Source organism: Mustela nivalis, assembly GCF_964662115.1.
Source record: "Mustela nivalis genome assembly, chromosome: 12".
In the NCBI taxonomy this organism is placed as follows: Eukaryota; Metazoa; Chordata; class Mammalia; order Carnivora; family Mustelidae; genus Mustela; species Mustela nivalis.
Window position 1 is genome coordinate 104,453,288 of NC_139031.1, and position 19,796 is coordinate 104,473,083.

General features: G+C 42.4%; 1 protein-coding gene across 1 annotated transcript in view; it reads right to left on the minus strand.

Moving 5' to 3' along the window:
* The window catches only part of LOC309845811 (uncharacterized protein), a gene marked incomplete at its 5' end in the record, with an annotated part of 31,732 nt that extends 26,234 nt beyond the window's left edge, over window positions 1–5,498 (minus strand). Inside the window, one exon of the mRNA XM_082694142.1 lies at window positions 5,477–5,498. Within this exon, the coding sequence (XP_082550268.1) occupies window positions 5,477–5,498 (22 nt within the window). The remainder of the gene's footprint in view (window positions 1–5,476) is intronic.
* Window positions 5,499–19,796: the final 14,298 nt, after the last annotated feature.

Genomic DNA, 19,796 nt, shown 5'->3' on the forward strand with positions numbered 1-19,796 from the left:
AGGCTCCAGGGTAGTAAGAACAACCCATTTCTGTAGTAGATTCCTTAGGCTTTGTTAAGCCAGAGAGGTTCATGCTCTTGTGAAACTGGGGATAATAGGTATATTTCATTGAGTCTTGGCCTCCTTTCCTGGTATAGTTTAATAAGAAACAAAAAATGCTACCATTCAAACTATGATACAATGTTTTCTTTTCATTAATATTTTAATTTAAATGTATTCAAAAAGCTCTTTGGTAAGTATTTAGACAGATTTTTATTACATATGGCCTTAATGCATACATAAAATAAAAGTTAAAATTTTGGTTAACGTTTTTCCAAACCTCACATTAAGAATCTCACTACTTTTATTTACTTTCTAACTGAGAGATTTCAGTGCCCAGATTTTTCTCACAATATGTTCCTCTGAGCCACCCAGAGCTTTTGTCATGCTGCACTTAAAAAATTATTATTAGACATATACCTGACATTCAATGTTAAATTAGTTTCAGTTGTACAACATAGTAATTTGACAATTCTATACATTACTCAGTGATCACCACAGTAAGTATATCATCACGTCACCATATAAACTTATTATAATATCATTGGCTGTATTCCCAATGCTGTACTTTTCATCTCCAGATGAGAACAAGAAATTATTTTATTTATTTTATAACAGGAAATTTATACCTCTTAATCCCCTTCACCTATTTCACCCATCCCCCATCCACCTTCCCTCCCATAACCACCAGTTTGTTCTTTGTATTTAAGAGTCTATTTCTGGTTTTTTTTTTTTTTGTCTGTTCACTTGTTTCTTTTTTTATATTCCATATAGACGTGAAATTAGAGGGGCCCCTGGGTGGCTTAGTGGGTTAAAGCCTCTGCCTTTGGCTCAGGTCATGATACCATGTTCCTGGAATCGAGCCCCGAGTCGGGCTCTCTGCTCGGTGGGGACCCTGCTTCACCTGCCTCTCTGCCTGTCTCTCTGCCTACTTGTGATCTCTCTCTCTTTCAAATAAATAAATAAAATCTTAAAAAGAAAAAAAAAATGAAGTGAAATCATATGGTATTTGCCTTTCTCGGTCTGACTTATTTCTCTTAACCTAATACCTTCTAGATCCAGCCATATTGTCACAAATAGCAAGATCTCATTCTTTTTTATAGCTGGATAATATTCCATTATATATCTATATACACCATATCTTTACCCATTCATCTACTGATAAACACCTGAACTGCTTCCATATACTGACTATTATAAATAGTGCTGCAGAAAACCTAGGAGGGCATATATCTTTTTGAATCAAGTGTTTTTATTTCCTTTGGGTAAATATCAAGTACTAGAATTACTAAAGCATATGGTAAATCTATTTTTAATTTTTTGAGGAACCTCCATACTGTTTTCCACAGTTGTTGCACCAATTTACATTCCCACTAAAAATGTAGAGGTTCCTTTTTCTCCACATCCTGGCCAACACTTGTTCTTTCTTGTCTTTTTAATACTAGCCATTCTGACAAGTATAAGGTGATAGATCTCCCTGTGGTTTTGATTTTATTTTCCTGATGATGAGTGATATTGAGCATCTTTTCACATGTCTATTGGGTGTCTGTATGTATTTTTTGGAAAAATGTCTATTAAGTCCTCTGCCCATTTTTCAATTGGATTATATGTTGGGGTTTGGGTTTTTTGGGGGTTTGGTGTGTGTGTGTGTGTGTGTTCTTTACATATTTTGGTTATTAATTCTTTATTTTATTTATCATTCACCACTGTCTTCTCCCATTCTGTAGGTTCCCTTTTGGTTTTGTTGCGGGTTTCCCTTACTGTGCAAAAGCTTTTTATTTTGTTGTAGTCTTAATAATTTATTTTTGTTCTTGTTTCCCTTGCCTAAGCAGACATACCCACAAATAATGTTGCTAAAACCAATCTCCAAGTGATTACTGCTTATTGTCTTTTAGGAGTTTTATGGTTTCAGGGCTCTCATTTATTCATTTAATTTTTTTTTTTTTAAGTAAGCTTTACACTGAATGTGGGACCTAAACTCACAGCCTCAAGAATAAGAGTCACATGCTGTAAAGGCTGAGCAAGACAGGCACACCTCACACTTCACATTTAGATCTTTGATCCATTTTGAGTTTCTTTACATGTATGGTAAAAGAATGTGGTCTAGTTTCATTCTTTTGCAAATGGCTCTCCAGTTTTCCCAACACTGTTTTTGAGGAGACTTTCTTCTGTTACATATACTTGCCTCCTTTTTCAAAGATTAATTGACCATATAATTGTGGATTTATTTCTGGGCTCTCTATCCTGTTTCCATTGATTTATGCGTATATTTTCTCCCAGTACCCTAATGTTTTGATTACTATAACTTTGTAGTATATCTTGAAATCCAAGAAACTGATACCTCCAGCTTTGTTCTCCTTTCTCAAGATTGTTTTGCATGCTACACTTCTTATAAAAGTATTCTGAGGTCATCCAAATTGCCACCCCTCCATTCTGCTTGGTTTGATGCTGGTAGGATTTCTCTTTTTCTTTTTTCTTTTGCTTATCTGAGATTTTCATATAATAACCAGTTTATTTTCTTTCTTTAAATGGTCCTCAAAAGGCCTGTGGCTTGGCATGCCAAGGGATGTAGATGATCAGTTGTGCCCTAGGAGCAGTAACCACATGGCACAGGGTCAAGCTGTGGTAACTTTATAGGGACTTCCACCTGCTCAGCCCCAACTATAAGACAATTCCTGACATTGGAGATGTGAAAGAAAATGGGAGGGGAGGGGCATCTTAAAAATCCATAAAATATGGCATATTGTCTCCTGTTTGTACTTTTACAATTTCTGATTTTGCAAATGGCCAAGCTGCCGCAGGGAACAAAAATGAGAACCTAAGGTGGCAGAGACTGACCTGGCCAGCCCTGTACTGCACAGGCTATGCATTACTGGATCAGTATGAATAGAGAAAGCACGGGTGAGTCAGGGAAGCTGCTGCCTCTCCCTACATTGCCTTCATCACCCACAAGGAGGGGGCCCAAAGCCAAGGAGGACCTCCTGGAACTGAGACAGGGGAGGGGAAAAGAAAGCTGAACGATGCCACAGCTGCTGAACCATGACCAAAATATGGGGGAGAAGGCTGGAGGCAAATGTGCATGGTACACCGTGACATTTGGAGTCCTAGGTGACATAGAAGCTTAAGGATCCAACCTTGCTCAAACTGATTTTACATGATGATTTTATCTACTAATCAACCCAGAGATGCAGAGAATGAAATAGGGCAATACTATAGAAAATGCTTGAGAGAAATCTCTCTTATGATTGAGATAACCTGATATTTCCATTGATTCATTCATTCATTCGTTCAACAATTATGTACTGAGTATTATGTATCAAATCCTCTTCTGAACACAGAGTAAATCAGGAAAAAAAACCCCTACAAATACCATTTTTATAGCACATGCATTCAAATAGAAGAGAGAGAACAGACAGTAAATAAATAAATATATAATATGTCAGCTGTTGATAAGAAGTCAAAAGTAGAGAGGGACAGAAACTATGTTGATTGTGATGGTGCTGGTGCTGGCTGTGTGTGCAGTTAGGGGAGATTACTCTGATAAGAAGACATTGGCAGATCCTTGAGTGGATTCAGAGAACAAGACGGGTACATTTAAGAAGAGGAAACAAGTGCAACCCCCCAAGAAAGGCACGAACTTGCTGTACTCTGTTAAACACTAAGGAGGCTGGTGAGCGGAGGCAGAGACAGCTGAGTGAAGAGGTAGGAGATAAATTGAGAAGGAAGTTGAGTGTTAAATTTTGTAAGACTGAATTTTGTATTGAGTGAAGTGGGGAGCCATTGGAGATCTTAGAGCAGAGAAATAACAAGGTCTGACTTTTGTCTTAAACGGATTGCTTTAACTGCTGAGTGGAAAATAAACTAGAACAGAGCAAAGATGGAATCCAGAAGACCAGATAGGAGACTATTACAATAACTCATAGAAGACGGTGTTTTGGACCACAGTGGGAGTAACTGAAATATGGAGAACTGGTCAGATTTAGAATATATTTTGAAGATAGAATACACAGCTTCTACCAAAGAATTAAACGTGGGCAGTGAAAGAAAGAGATGAATCAAGAATGACTCTACAGTTTCCTGTTTGAGCTATTGCAAGACCAGCAGAGCTCGAGAAGAATAAGAGCTTGGTTTTGAACATGTTGGGTTTAACTCATCTAGGTAGATCTGGAAAGCAGGCAGTGGAAGAAAGCTCAAAATCCAGGTCTGGACTGGAGGTGGAGATGTGGAGTCATCAGGAGATAGATGGTAGAAGAGGGACAGTCACCAAGGACTCAGTGTAGACAGAGGAGAAGTTTGAGGTTGGGTCCTGGAGCACATTCATACTCAGAGATCAGGGAAATGAGAAGAAACCCCAAGTGGAGGGGCTTGTCCTCACTCAGAAGGGATTGGAGTAAGGGTTCCACCCAGGTAAACTTAGTGGGATTCTGTGGGTCTTCTTTCCTTACCGATTTTTCTATTCAAGATTTATTTGACAGAGAGAGAGAGAGAGAGAGCAGGAGCATACACATGCAGGGGGAAGAGACAGAAGGAGAGGGAGAGAATCTCAATCAGATTCCCCGCTGAGAATGGAGCCTCACGTGGGGCTCAATTTTATAACCCTGAGCTCATGACATGAGCCAAGATTCACACGCTTAAACACTTAGCCACCTACACACCCACCCAGTTTGTTTTTCTGTCTTTTTTTAAAATATTTTATTCATTTATTTATTTGACACGGAAAAAGAGAGAGAGAGATCACAAGAAGGCAGAGAGGCAGGCAGAGGGAGAGGGAGAAGCAGGTTTCCTGCTGAGCAGAGAGCCTGATGCAAGAGCCCGAGACCCTGAGACCAGGATCTGAGCTGAAGCCACCCAGGTGCCCTCAATTTACTTTTCTCAGTGAAGTCATCAGAATGTTCGGTCATCAGCTGTATCTGATGGAAGGTGTTCAATTCTCACTCTGAACAAAATGGCTGTACATTAGAATCACTGGGAGAATTTTAAAAGCACATTTATATCCAGAACCTAGTTGGATATTAATCTAATTGGTTCTACACCAATTAGATCAGATCCTCTGGAGGTGGGCACTCCTGTGTTTTAAAATCTTCCAGGTGATTTAAAAGGGTGGCCAGTGTTGAGAAGCCCTGGCTTAAGGTTGGAGGAAAGATGTGAAATAGTCAAAATATTTCATGAGAAGTGTGGAGATTCTGTCAGTCAGAGAAACATACTTGGATTTGTGGCTGAGAATTTAATGTGAAAGGGGCGCCTGGGTGGCTCAGTGCGTTAAGCCGCTACCTTCGGCTCAGATCATGATCTCAGGGTCCTTGAATCTAGTCCCACATCGGGCTCTCTGCACAGCAGTGGGCCTGCTTCCCTTCCTCTCTCTGTGATCTCTTCCCTTCCTCTCTCCTACTGTGATCTCTCTCTGTCAAATAAATAAATAAAATCTTAAAAAAAAAACTTAATGTGAAAGCTTCCAGCATCGTTGCTTTTCTCATCAACCACCTTCAGCTGCCAGGGGCAGACGGAGGGTGGACAGCGGTTTGGGTTTTTACCAAGGTGGGGTTTTATCAGGTATGTATGATGTATGATGGAGGTGAGAGTATGGGACAGGGATTATAGTTATGGGAGTGGACTCTGTGCCAGCTGCGGAGGCCTGTGAGAATTTTGGGGAAGGATCAAGAACCACAGAAAATGAAATAGGGGGACACCTGGGTGGCTCAGTTGGTTAAGCAGCTGCCTTCGGCTCAGGCCATGATCCCATCGTCCTGGGATCAAGTCCCACATCAGGCTCCTTGCTCGGCAGGGAGCCTGCTTCTCCCTCTGTCTCTGCCTGCCACTCTGTCTGCCTGTGCTCGCTCTCGCTCCCTCTCTCTCTCTGACAAATAAATAAAATCTTAAAAAAAAAGATTCTCTTCAAAAAAAGAAAATGAAATATGTAAATGGCTTCTTCTGAGTGACTTAGGTAATTAATACTTCTTGAAATAATTTAGTGCAGCCAGACCCCTGCAAAGCAGCACAAACAACTCTGATGAGTGCTTCAATCTACCACTTCTTCCCAGGGCTTCAATCAATTGCTTTCAACAAGTGAACATTGAGATATTTAGAGCAAAGGAAAAAAAATAAATATTGGAAGTTCGCATTTTTTTAAGATTTTATTTATTTCTTTGACAGAGACACAATGAGATAGGGAATACAAGCAGGGGGAGTGGGAGAGGGAGAAGCAGGTTTTTCCTCTGAGAAGGGAGCCCGACGCGGGGCTGGATTCTCAGGCCCCTGGGATCCTGACCTGAGCTGAAGGGCAGATGCTTAGCAATTGAGCTACCCAGGCTCCCCTGGAAGTTAGCTTTTTACATTCTTGGAAAATGGGATTTTGTACATTTATGTCCTTTTTCTGTCCCCTTGTGGATATTTTCCCTCTTGAAACACACCCAACCCCTGCTCCACAGTTGTCCAGTAAAAGAAAGGGATCTGAGTGCCATCCCCAAAGTTCACTTGCGTTTAAAGGAGAAACAATCCTGGGAAGCTGTTTTACACAAAAGAGTAGATTGCTCAGTTGTAGAAACTCAGGTATTATAAGAAAACGGGAGAGATATTCGTTACTAGAAGGGGGACTTGCTCAGCGTTTCTAAATTCACATTGGTAGATTGTTGAACTGTTGTAGGCTGAGTGTTAAAATCACATCTTTCCCTCCGTTTTCTTACAGAGACAATGATGGTTCTTCCAAGATTGTCTGTGAAAGGCTAGGCACCTGCAAAACCACACATTTGACCTGAGCCATCACCCAAGTAGAATGTAATCCGCTCTCAGATCATAGGAGAAAAAAGAGAGAGAGAGAATCCCAAGAAGAAACACTCACGTCAGGATTTTCATCAAATTTAGTGCACGTCTCACCATTTATCTTCATTTGCGGTAATTTTTTAAATAAACACTAATGTCGAATTGCCCTGCGTTACAACGAGCAACTCAATTATCAGAAAATCACGAGTCTCCAACGTTTGTTCTAATTACTAAAGCAGAAGAGTGGACAGAGTTTAGAAAATTTTCAACAAGGCTTAAACAAGAGAGATTTTCTACTTTTTTCTAATCAGGTCAACATAGATACCACTTTCCCTACAACCTTGTAGGCAGTTGGTATTTTTCAGAGATATCATTTGGTTCTTTATAGAAGGCTTAAAGTTGGAGGTCCATAAAAACGATAATCAACTTTTATGTGTGCCTTCTATAGGCCAGGAACTGTGCTAAATGAACAGTATCTAATTTAATCCTCCTAACACGCCCTGTGAAGTCAATACTACTGACTATTCTCACTCCAAGGGGGGGCAAAGCAGATGCTTCGAGAGTTGAACTCAGTTTTCCAAGTTCATACAGCTCGTATATGATGGAATCAGGACTTGAGCTCAGTCTAATGCCAGGTTGGACCCTCAGTGGCAGCTACTGTAGTTTTTTTGACCGTCACCTGCTTCCCTCCCCCACCCCCGCCCCCATCTCATTCCCATTTAGGGATAATCAGCCATACCTAAATGACAGTAGCCAGGCAGGAAGGGTGGCTACTGGGTTTAATTATTTATATCCAGGGGGAAGAGCCGCCTCGCCCCATACGTTCTGCTTCAGCACTTGCCCTGCCAGGGGAGTAGCCATCCTTCAAACCATCAGTGTTAATTGCTGGTGAGGGATGAATTAGGCGGCAGGGGTCACACACAGTTTACTAGTCATGCATATTTCTTTCAGAATACCTAAGTACCATTCCCTTGGAGATGAGAAGAAATGATGGGAGGGATGTTAAAAGGGACTCCCAGAAATATTTCTGGACCAGTCATGATCACTAGCCCTTATGATACTCTTGGAGTCATTTTACTGGTTCTTGAAATGAGTGCACTTGCCCTAGGATGGCTTGGCCCCTCCCAGTAATCAGAAGCTCCCAGGATGGGTCAAAGATTACTTTATTTGCTATAATTCCGCAAGTTGAATGTATCTCTCAGCCATTTCCTGTGAATGCTATTATGGGGCAGGCACAGGGGGATGACTATGGGACAGAAACATATCAGGTGAGAGGGATCCTATGCTTTTGTATGAAGGAGAAGCCCATTCTCCTTGGTGATGGGAGTTTTCCTTCTGCTCTGACTCCTGCCCAGCCGGGATCAGTGGGGAGCCTCCTCCTTTGGGCGACAGGTCTCTTTCTTTCTAAATCTTCTTTTTTTGGGCCAAAAAGCAAGACTACCCTTCTTTTCATCTTTCAGCTTTTTCATCCTGGCCAACGACACTCAAACACCCACACCCCCAATTTGGGCTGCTAGACTATGCCAAGAGGCCACATACTGGATATATTACCTCAGGCCCAGTGTTTGGACTTCACTGAACCTTAATTGTAACATCTGAGAAGGGTTGGGGAGGCGGATGTTGTGAGGATTCATTAAGACAATGTTAAATTTTTATCACGGAGTCAAGAAAGATCTCTTGTTAGGAATGTGTTCAATCTTACCAGGATAGAGGGCAAAATAGCATTTTACATATATTTTTTTATAAAGTATTTCTTTTTAAAAAATTATTTATTTGACAGAGAGACAGAGCAGGAATAAAAGCAGGGGAGTGGGAGAGGGAGAAGAAGTCTTCCTGCTGAGCAGGGAGCCCAATGTGGGCCTCCATCCCAAGACCCTAAGATCATGATCTGAGCGGAAAAACGACACTTTAAGGACTGAGCCACTCAGGTTCCCTGCAAAACAGCATTTTTTTAAAGATTTTATTTATTAATTTGACCGACAGAGATCACAAGTAGGCAGAGAAGCAGGCAGAGAGAGAGGGAGAAGCAGGCTCCCCGCTGAGCAGAGATCCCGATGAGGGGCTCCATCCCAGGACCCTGGGATCATGACCTGAGCTGAAGGCAGAGGCTTTAACCCACCGAGCCACCAGGCACCCCGGAAAACAGCCTTTTAAACAATATTTTTATTTTTATTTTATACATATATATGTAAACAGAGTATTGAATGTATACATATAAATATAACTTGTAAACACATTTGATATATATTTATATTTATCCTAGGACGCAACACTGCCCTCCTGAGCAGCACAAGAGGGTGGGTTTTTACAAAGAATCACCAAACAGCTTGACCCAACTGAATGGCCTGCCTTGCGCTGCTGCTTAAGAGAAAGCCTTGAGTTGGGAAAGGTTTGACAAATACTGAGAAAAACCAGTCAATTAATATGCTAAAAACACTACCCAACCACAGTATGAACCATTTAGACATATGGCTTTAATTTTGACTTTAGTCTCCAAAGCCTAGGGGTCCCTGGGGAAAGGGGGCAGAGGGAGAGAAAGGACCAGCTTCTCTGTGGGCCAGGTTTCTGGGGTTGCTCCCAGCCCTGCCCCCAGAGGGAATGCCCCCACCCAGGGCTTTGCTCCCAGAAGGGCCCCTCCCCCAGAAAGCCCCTTCCCAAAGGGCCCTGACCTTTGGCCACACCCTCAGAGGTCCCATTATCCACCCCCAACCCCCTCACACCCCCCCTACCCTGCCAAGCCCCGTCCTCAGAAGGGTTCTAAGGTGAAGTCAGTGTGCTTCTCTCTCAATGTCTAGGAATTACTCAGTTTTATTTTTGACTTTGTGTTTTTTGAGCGAAGTGGGTGGTGTAAGGACCTACTTTATATTTTTATATTTTAGCCAGAGGCTTCCATTGATGTTACACAATAACCTTGTTGTTTAACCCTTAAGCTGTCCCTGCTCCCCTTCTCCCAGGGGACTTACTTAAAAACAAGTCCCGGAAATCAACCTCAGGTAACAAAGCCCAAATACAAGGGTGGGTCAGGCCAGGTAAGACATCTGATCAGTGGAGGGCTGCATACTGTCTCCCTAGCTACCAAGGAGTATGGGTCCCGCCCTTTGTGAGTCTTTTGGGCGAAAATCCTAACCAAGGTGATAGGCTAGGTCAAATATCTACTAAAAGGTAAGTTGTAATTCAATTGGTCACCTAGCATCACTGTGCAGCTTTCTCTGTGTGTTACAATTTCATTGGCCACCTGTGCATGACCAGGCCCAACCGCATGGCCTATGTCCTTAAAAGCTAGTCTGTAAAGGAGAGAGGGGTTGACTTCTCTGTAAGAAAAGCGGCCCTGGCTGGTCAGTTTGATTCTTGATGCTTGGTGCAAAATAAAGCTTTGTTTGACCTTCGCTTTGTATCAGTCTCGCTCTTTTAATCATGGACCCATTATTGGGGCATAACAGGTGGGATAGTGGAGCACGTACATAGTGGAGGGAACAGCCCACTGTGGGTATCCACCATTCCTTGCCTGTACTGCTCATTTGCATGTACTGCTCGCCCTGCCCGGTGAGCGCAGCATGGAAATGGACACCTCGTGAGTGATGGTCAACGAGACTCGCTGACCACGTGATGTCTATGACCGAGTCAACCGGAGCTCGCCTTCCCTACAGACCAGAGCTTGCTCTGAGTACCGGCAGGAGGCGGTGGCCTCTTGTGAGCAGCCCAGAACCCTGTCTTGTCCTTTCTCACTCATGTCACCTCCCTGTGTTAGCCAAGCCTTGGAAGTGGTGACTTAGGAGGGAAGGGAAAGAAAGGCAGCCCCTGGCTCCTGATCCTGTCAAGTTCCGTACTCATCAGGAAGCCGAGGGCAGCAGGGTTGGTGGAACAGGTGTGAGTCCCCAGGTGAGGTAAAGATGGCAGAGCTGGTCTTGTGCAGGATTTCTACGGTTCTGTTAAGAAGAGGGCACGTGGGTGTGCCCCAGCTGTGGAATCCCTGCGTGAATTATTTAACACTGACATTGCACCCTGCGAAGATGAATGGCATAAATCATGCCCATAATCACATTATAAAATTTTTATTTGCTTGGAATGACATTAAATGCAAATAGAAAAGAGCAGCCATGCCCCTTCAGAAGACAGATGATGGAGGAAATGAGCTTTCTATTTTAGTACCTTTAACAAACACTTCCTCCCTGGTTTTGCCCAAAGGGCCCTATATCTTCATTTTGCATGGGGCTTGTAAATTATGTAGCCAGCCCTGGGGACAGCTGTGCAGTTTCTCAATGACCCAGTGCAGGGAATGGCAGGAGCCTCCCTCCTTGATACAGTAGTATTACACAAGCCCCTGAAGCTGAAGCAGAACTTCAGGATAAAGTCTGGGGGGGAGGTCCTCAAATTTCTGAGTCATGGGCTGTCGTAAACAAAATAACAGCCGGGTGGCTTAGGCAACATACAATTTATTTTCTCATGGTTCTGGGCGCTGGAAGTCCAAGATCAAGGTGGCAGTAGGGTTCGATTCTTCAAACGTCTCTCCTTGGCTTGCAGATAGCTGTGTTCTCCACTCTGTCTTCAAACGATTGTCCTTCAGTCTGTACTGTCTGTGTCCTAATCTCTTCTTCCTGTAAGCACACCAGTCCTGTTGGCTTGGTGCCCACCCCCAGTGAGCTCGTTTTCCCTTTATCACCTCTTTAAAAATCCTGTCTCTGAATACTGCCACATTCTGAGATGCTGGGTGTTAGGACGTCAACGTAGGAATCTGGGGGCATCCAACTAAGCCCATAACAATAGTCAAAACTGGATCCGAAACTGAAATTTAGACACATTTTAAAATGCTAAAAGTGTATATATATAATTTTTGTGGTAGGCCTGAGATGGTTGGTAGGCTGAGATGTATTTGTAACCTTTGAGGGAAACATCCTTTGGAATGATCAAAGAGAGCTTCTATGTAATTCCATACATCCACAATTAAACCCCAGAGCTTTTTAATTTGGAATTTGGCTGTTTTGTGCTTGGTGGTAACCAAAACCAGCCTAGGGCTTTTCTTTTGTTTTGGCAGAAAAGTAGGAGGCAGAGGACTTGAGCATTTAGACATCTTGCTGCTCTTTGGTTTAATCATACTCTACTGAGTTGCCCGAAACTAATTAAGCTCTTGGCTCTGTAGAGGAGAGATGATGTTCATTACATGTCATTGGCCACAATGTTCCTTTTTTAAATTGTTGTTAACATTTGTGTTATTTTTCAGTACAAGAGACAAGCTTTATCTTAGTTTGGGCTGATGTAACAAGAGCACCATAAACTAGGTGCTTTAAAGACATACTTATTTCTCTCAGTTCTGGATGCTGGAAAGTCTACAATCAAGACCCTGGAAGATTCCGTGTCTGTTCAAGTGCCCACTTCCTGGGTCACAGATGACCATCTTCTCCCTATAACCTCCAAGGTGGAGGAGGCGAGGGATCTCTGTGGGGTCTCTTTTATGGAGACACTAATCTCGCCCATGAGGACTCCACCCTCATGACCTAAACATCTCCCAAGGACCCCATCTCCTAGTTATGTCCCTTTGGACATTGAGTTTTCAACTTATGAATCCTGGAGGGATACACTGTCTACAGTGAGCTTCGTCAAACATCTTTTATGTTCAAGGCACTGTTTTTTGGCAAAATTAATCATTTCCTACACATCCTTTGAAGCAAGAGTATTTCTGCACTTTGCCTTCCTTTAGAACCTTTCTCTAGAGAGGATCCTAAAAAGTTCAGAAAAGATGCAGAAGAAACCTGCTGGTTAGCTCGTTTTTCACAGTAGAGCAGAATTCATTTTGAAGTAGGTTAATCTTAGAAATCCAGGCAAAGACACTTCGCTTGAAAATCATCTCAAATGATCAGTTAGTTTTGTTAGTATGAGTAATAGTAACTATAAGATCAATAGAACAACTTTTTGTTCTACTGTGGGCCTACTGTGTGCTGGGTACCTCGGAGCACCTGAGTCGAACCATCTCGTGATCCTTTCAACAGCCCACTGAGGGTCACACTGTCTTCTCCTCCACGTTATGGATGAGCCTTAAGTCTGGGCCAGAAATGACACAACTTTCCCAAAGCCATATTGCTACTGAGGGGCCAGCTGGGATCTACGCCCACTCTGGTGCCAGAGCCTGTGATTGCAAACGTGGGCTGCACTAGCTGTTCAGAACAAAGGACTGTTCATGGAGGTGACACAGCTAACCCGTGAGACCCACCACCCTTTTCCCTAAGGTCATCCCGGTACAGCCTGCAGTGATGGCCCGAGTTAAGCATTTGAACTTGGTGCTGCAGAGGGCGTGTTTTAGGGACACGATTGGTGTTAAGGGGGTCTAATGAAGCCCAGAGGGAATGGAAGGAAACAGGACTTGGGGAAATATCTGGGTCCCTGGAGCAGTGATCTCCTTTTATTACTGTGCACCTCTCTTTCACAAAAATAAATAAATACATACATACATACATACATACATACATACATACATACATACAAAAAATATTTGCGGACATAGCACAAATTTAAGCAAATTTTTGATAAATTATAAACTCTACTACTCTACTAAATTATTATAAAAGGCATGCAAAAGCTAAACAGTTAAATGGATGACATGAAATATGAATAAAACTTATAATATTTTCTTCCAGCCTCTTACTGGACTATTTGTCAAACTCCCTTTGGAGAAGACTTTTTAAAGATTTGTTTATTTATTTATTGAGAGAGGGAGAGACAACACGTGTGTGCACATGTGAGTAGGGGGGTGGGGAAAAGGGAAAAGGAGAGAAGCAGACTCCCCATTGAGCACAGAGGCCTCACTAAGGGCTCAATCCCATGACCATGAGATCATGACTTGAGCCAAAATTTTGAGTCAGACATTTAATCAACTGAGACACCCAGGTGCCCTGGAGAAGACTTTTTAAGAAAGAGATAGGACACTGGATTTATAGCAATAATTCCTAGAATTAATCTTTAAAAGTGGGAAGATAGAAATGGTTTTTTTAAAATTTTTTAAAGATTTTCCTTATTTATTCATAAGAGATGGGAGGCAGAGGCAGAAGCAGGCTTCCCGCAGAGCAGGAAGTCCAGAGTGGGACTTGATCCCAGGACCTGGGAACATGACCCTAGCTGGAGATAGACGCTGGAGATACTGATAAACCAAACTTTAGGGAAAAATACTGAACTTTACTGGGAAGATGAAGCAGAACAACAGCATATGGCAGCAACATGAGTTTTAGATAGTTGTTGGTCACCCAGAAGGCTTAAGGTGGAGAGAAAAACAAAAGGCTGTAGTGACCCAAAATTGTCCGAGTTGTGTAATTTGACCCAGGAACTTCCGGGTGACATAAAGATTTGTTTATTTATTACACGGACAGCACCATGTGGGGACAGAGCGAGGGGGAATGAGAATTCCATACAAACGTGTGAGTGGCTCTTCTCCCATCTCCAGGGGGGAAGGAAGAGATTGGGTTTACTCCAGTAAGCATGGTGATGAGTTGGTGAGGTAGGTTGACTAGATGTCTGGACACCTGAAAAAGCCAGCTAAGGGGGCTTCCTGGCCATCTTGTCAGTGTCTTATTGAAAGCTTGTCATGTGCAAAACTTTCTTTTAACAGGTTGCCAGGTGAATTGATGTACAAATCAGACTACCGGCCGCCATGGGCCATTGCTCAGGTGGTCCATGACACAGTGCCCTGCAACTAAGGGGATGCACTTAGCATTACAGACATCGTTCTGTCTTTGTTATTTTGAAATTTAGAAAATATCTTATTAATTTGTTCACCCCAAAGAGGCAATTTATTGCTTACTATGACAGTCTTTTGGTAGAGGACACAAAACTGCTTTCTTTGTTATGAAAATCAATGTGTTACACCAATTTTCTGAAAGATAGAAATGAATTGCCTCCTTCCAGCTGGGTCAGGACATAAGTGTACCCTATGTATTGGTTTTTCAATAGATTCCATTTACAGATTGTACATGTCTCTCAATACAGAAGACATTTGCTCACATTTATGTGTAGAACATTCCCGAACCTGGTCCAGGTTGCGGATGAAACCGTCACTCTGACTGGCAAGGCATAACGAAGAAGAGTTTTCCTGTAAACAATATGTGGTCATGGAAGGAATCAGCACTGCAATTCGTGGCTGATTCCAAAGGCTCTAAGAGGTGGTAGATGCACAGGCAAAGTGGTGACTTTTGCAGAGGAAGCAGGCTGGGGAGAGATAGCAAAACAGAAGTTTGAGAGGGCCCTAAAATCTCCTCCTGTGGGATTATTGGCCATTGAGCTTGAGAAAGGCTATGGTGAAAACTTGAAAAAGCATCAGATCAAACCCTTGGCCACTGGGGGTTGAAACTGACATGAGCAGCACTATCTCTATTCTTGACCCAAGGCCACAGGATGACAAGCTTTGCTTTTTCAATGTGGTCTCAAGTCTCTAAACTGCCCTATAAAGAAAATAATACAAATAAATGCTGAGAGTGTAAAGTGTAAGCAGAGCTCCCCTTGGCCATTTCCTAAGTTTTGTCCACTCCGAAGTGAGTATCACTTTGGTGAGTGAATTGCAGGAAATGGCCTTAATGATCAATGGCAGACCTCCACTCCAGAGTGACATAAAAAGCAATCTGCACCTCCTTCCTGATTTGTCTGTAATGAAACTTGCTTTCCTCAGGTCCCAGCATTCGAGGCAGATAAATATGTTCCCTTTCGTTGGCTCTTACTCATACTTCAGCAAGATTTCCCATGTGCTTTCCTTGGCTGGCTGGGAAACTGGACCACAATTTTTGGGATCTTAGGGGACAGGCGCGTAGAATTCCAGTGGGATCCCGGAACAGAACCTAATTGGAGTTTAGAGACCATTGCGGTGCGAAGCTTTTCTTTGAGATCGAAAGAGGTGCATGTTATGCAAATATTAGCAAGTGTAAGTTCACACTGTCTATTGAAAATTTATAGACTCATTATGGTCAAGAAGGCTGGAAGATAAGTAGATTTTGGGAAAGATTCAGGTAAATTCAGGGAGGTGGCAAATTACCCCAGGGAAAGTAGAATGGCTAAAGAGTATGGCCCAAACTTTTAAAAAAAATTTTATTCACTTATTTGACACACAGAGAGCCAGAAAGCACAAGTGGGGGGGATGGCAGAGGGAGAAGGAGAAGCAGGCTCCCCGCTGAGCAGGGAGGCAAATGTGTGGGACTCGATCCCAGGACCCTGGGATCATGACCTGAGCTGAAGGCAGACACTTAACCGACTGAGCCACACAGGCACCCCCTGGCTCCAACTTCCAAAGATGGTGTATGAGATACCTTTGGTGGGAAGGAATGAAGATCAGCAACTGTCCTTGATTCTGCTTCTCAGGAAGGCATTGTGATGTGGTGCCCAGGACTTTGGAAACAGACACATGCTTGGTGCCCTCCGGCTCTGCCGCAAAAGCAACACCTTCCAGCGGGCAGCTGCAGGCACCGGGTGGCGTCACACAGGGTCAGACCCGGGAGTCACTCAGCCACGTACCCATTCCACCATCCTGCTGGGTTTGGAAGAGCGCTATCTAAGTCCCTGCTGCCGAAGGACCATCCAGAGTGACATGTCCCATGGGGCATGCCGGCATTCCTTTACCCCTTCAGGTTATTGGCAGCAAGGCTGGAAATTTTTTTAATTGCCTGGGAAAATGATAGCAAACAGCTCCAAAAAGGAGTTTCAGAACGCAGACTTCATACTATGTTTTGAGTACATTTCATTCATTTGGCAGGTACTGACAGGGTGCTTAAGTGCCAGGTGCTGCTGCATTAGAAACGGACTTGAGAAGTTAACAGGAGGGGGCTCCAGCCCTCAACCAGCACAAAGTTGATCAATGGATGCATGTGACAGACAGAGCACTGTGACGGGGAGTACTAGGTGCTGTCATAAGAAGGGTATGCCTGGAGTTAAGGGAACACTCGGGGAGAGCCAGCACCAACACTCGGGGAGAGCTGTGGGAAATATGATGGATGCAGATGGCTCCAGGGGAAACCAGAGAACTGCTCAGATCCCTGCTTCTTAACAGCTCCAAGTGCCCGCCGCTTCAGAGTGGGGGCTGGGCGAGCAGGGAGCTGGGGTGGGCGCAGCGATGCCTACGTTCCGACCTCAAGCCCCTGCGCTGTTTCACCTGTCCCTTTAGGAGTACAATGACATAGGATGTCACCAACGGAGGATCTACCCCTGCATCCTGGTACTGGGAAAGCACGCGAGGGCTGCGGAGCTGAAAGCAAGAGTTGGTAGTTCCAGTAATGTGTGCAGGGTTTTAAAAAAGTATATACCGGAAAATATCCGGTCTTATTTGCATGTGTTTGTATCATGCACAATTTTTAACTTCAATCCTCCTTTTACCTTCTTCCCTGTTGTTAAGACTCTTCTCTCCTCACCGCTGCCTTTGTCCCTATAATACCTGTTGACAGCCTGGTGCTCATCCATGAGCTCATTCGCCTCTATCCACGCACGCATGGGGCTCTGTCACTGTTTAACAAATATGGGCTCATTTTATCTACCTCTTGATCTAGTGCTTCCCAGTTAATAATCCCTCCTGCATAACGTCCTTCTGTTTTTATCTTCATTTTTATAAAGAATGGCTGCTCACCTTTTATCAGGTGCCTTTATTTTTTTATCAAATGCATTTATTGCTATGGTCTTAAAGAGTTTTTTCACAGTTAATTTAGTGATGAGGTAAATCTTATTGATTTTCTGGTCTTGAGCTCCCTTTATTTTCCTGGAATGAATCCAAGTTGGTCTCAGGATATAGTCCTTTGATAGATGCCTGACTTCTGTTATTTGCTAACATTAGTTCAGTTTCTGTTAACTAATCTGTCCTAAGCCAGATTTGTTAATAGCTTCCCCGTTCCTCCCTCTCAGGTTTGGGTATTAAAATTTTGCTCAGCTTCATCAAGTGAATTGACTTATTATTGTTTAATTGCCTGTTGCCATTTAACAGTAGAATGACAGTTATCCAGCTGCAAACCTGTCTGATCTTGGAACTCATCTTCTTAATTTTCCATTCTTGAATCATTTGGATGATTTTGTTTTCCTAGGAAATCATCGTTTCTTCTAGGTTATCAAATTGATTAGTATAAAGTGCCTTGCAGTTTAGTGATTCTTTTATATTATGCATTTGCTTTTATATCTCTGTTCCCAATCCTTATCTCTTTTGCAACTCTCTCCCTCTCTCTGTCCCCTCCTCCCTGAAAACCCCCTTTCCCCATTCCCCTTCCCTCTCCCCACCTCCTCCCACACCCCATCTCCCCCCTCTCTTATCCTTAATAGGGCATGTGAAGTTTTTTTTTAATTATTATTATTTCATTAGTCTTTCATAGAAACAACTTTGAGTTTATTTGCCCCTGATATTTTTTATTAGTTTAAAAATTTATCTTTATTATAACTACTTCCTTTCTTTGGATTGAGCTGCCCTTTTCTGATGGGTTTAAATGAGTACTTTCTTTTATTTAAAAAAATGTTTGAAATTGAAGACATTTGACACTAAAGTCTCCTTAGAGTATAACTTCTGGTGTCTTCTGTAAGTTTTGGTATGAAATAGTCTCCTTTCCATTGCTTTTAAGATTTTCTTCAGTCGTCTTATGATTTCTTCTTTGACTGAAGACTGTATTTCTTAACTTGTATGTAGTTTCAATTTTTTGTTACCAGGTTATCTAATTCTGATTCTACCGGATTGTGTTCAAAGAACTGTTCTTTAAATCTTTAATTTGGAAGGCTTGTAAAGGTTTCCTTTGTTGCCTAGTATGCAATTAATCTTTACAAATATGGCTTTCCTTAGGTGTAAGAAAGAAATGTTTTCCGAGGGAAATAAGGATATCTATTTTCTTTTTTTTTTTTTTTAAAGATTTTATTTATTTATTTGACAGACAGAGATCACAAGTAGGCAGAGAGGCAGGCAGAGAGTGAGAGAGAGGAGGAAGCAGGCTCCCCGCGGAGCAGAGAGACCGATGTGGGGCTCGATCCTAGGACCCTGGGATCATGACCTGAGCCGAAGGTAGAGGCTTTAACCCACTGAGCCACTCAGGCGCCCCAGGATGTCTATTTTCTGTGTGTCCTTGTTTTTCCCTCCTTCTAGTAGATACTCCCATTTGAAAAGCTAAAATTTTACCTTGTTATTGCATTTTTAGAGTCTTCAGGTATTATGTTGTTAGATGTATACCTGCTTATACCTTTTACATCTTCTTTCCAAACTCTGCCTTTAAAAATGTCCCTCTTCATCTTAGTACCTATAACTTTAGACCCAACTTGTCTGCGATGAATTTTGCCATTCCGGCTTTCTCTTTTGCATGGTATCTCCTCACCTGATACATTCTCAATCCCTTTTGCATTTTAAGTATGTTTCTTGAACAGCGTGGATCTGTAACCTCCTGATAGGCGCTTTAATAGAAAAAGTCAGTCTGTACACATTTAAATTAATGATAAACAGTCATAATTTTATTCCTCCCATCTTATTTTGTTTTTATTTTCCCCATTTTTGATGTTTTTAATCAAGTTCATTCTTTTTGTACTTGATAAATAGAGAAGTTCTTTGCATTTTTCGATGACAGCTTAATTTTGATTTAATTCACAGGCCATACCACTCACCATCTAATGTGGACAATTTAATGGCTTTCACTATATTTAACTATACTATACTGAACTACCTACACATTTTCATCATCCTCAAAAGAAAACTTTAGCCATCACCACCAGTCTTAGGCAACCGCTAATCTACTTTTGGTCTCTGTAGATTTAGCTATTCTGGAAATTCCATATAAATCAAATTATGCAATACGTGGTCTTCTGTGACTGACTTCTCTCAATCAGCAGAATGTTTTCAAGGCTCCTCTGTGTCGTGGCACATATCAAAATTCTATTTCTTTTCAAGGCTGAATAATATTCCATAGGCTGGATGGATCACATTTTATTTATCTCTTCATCAGCTGATGAACATCAGGGTTGTTCTCACCTTTTCGCTATTACAAATAAACCCTAAACCTTCATGCACAAGTTTTTGTGTGGGCATA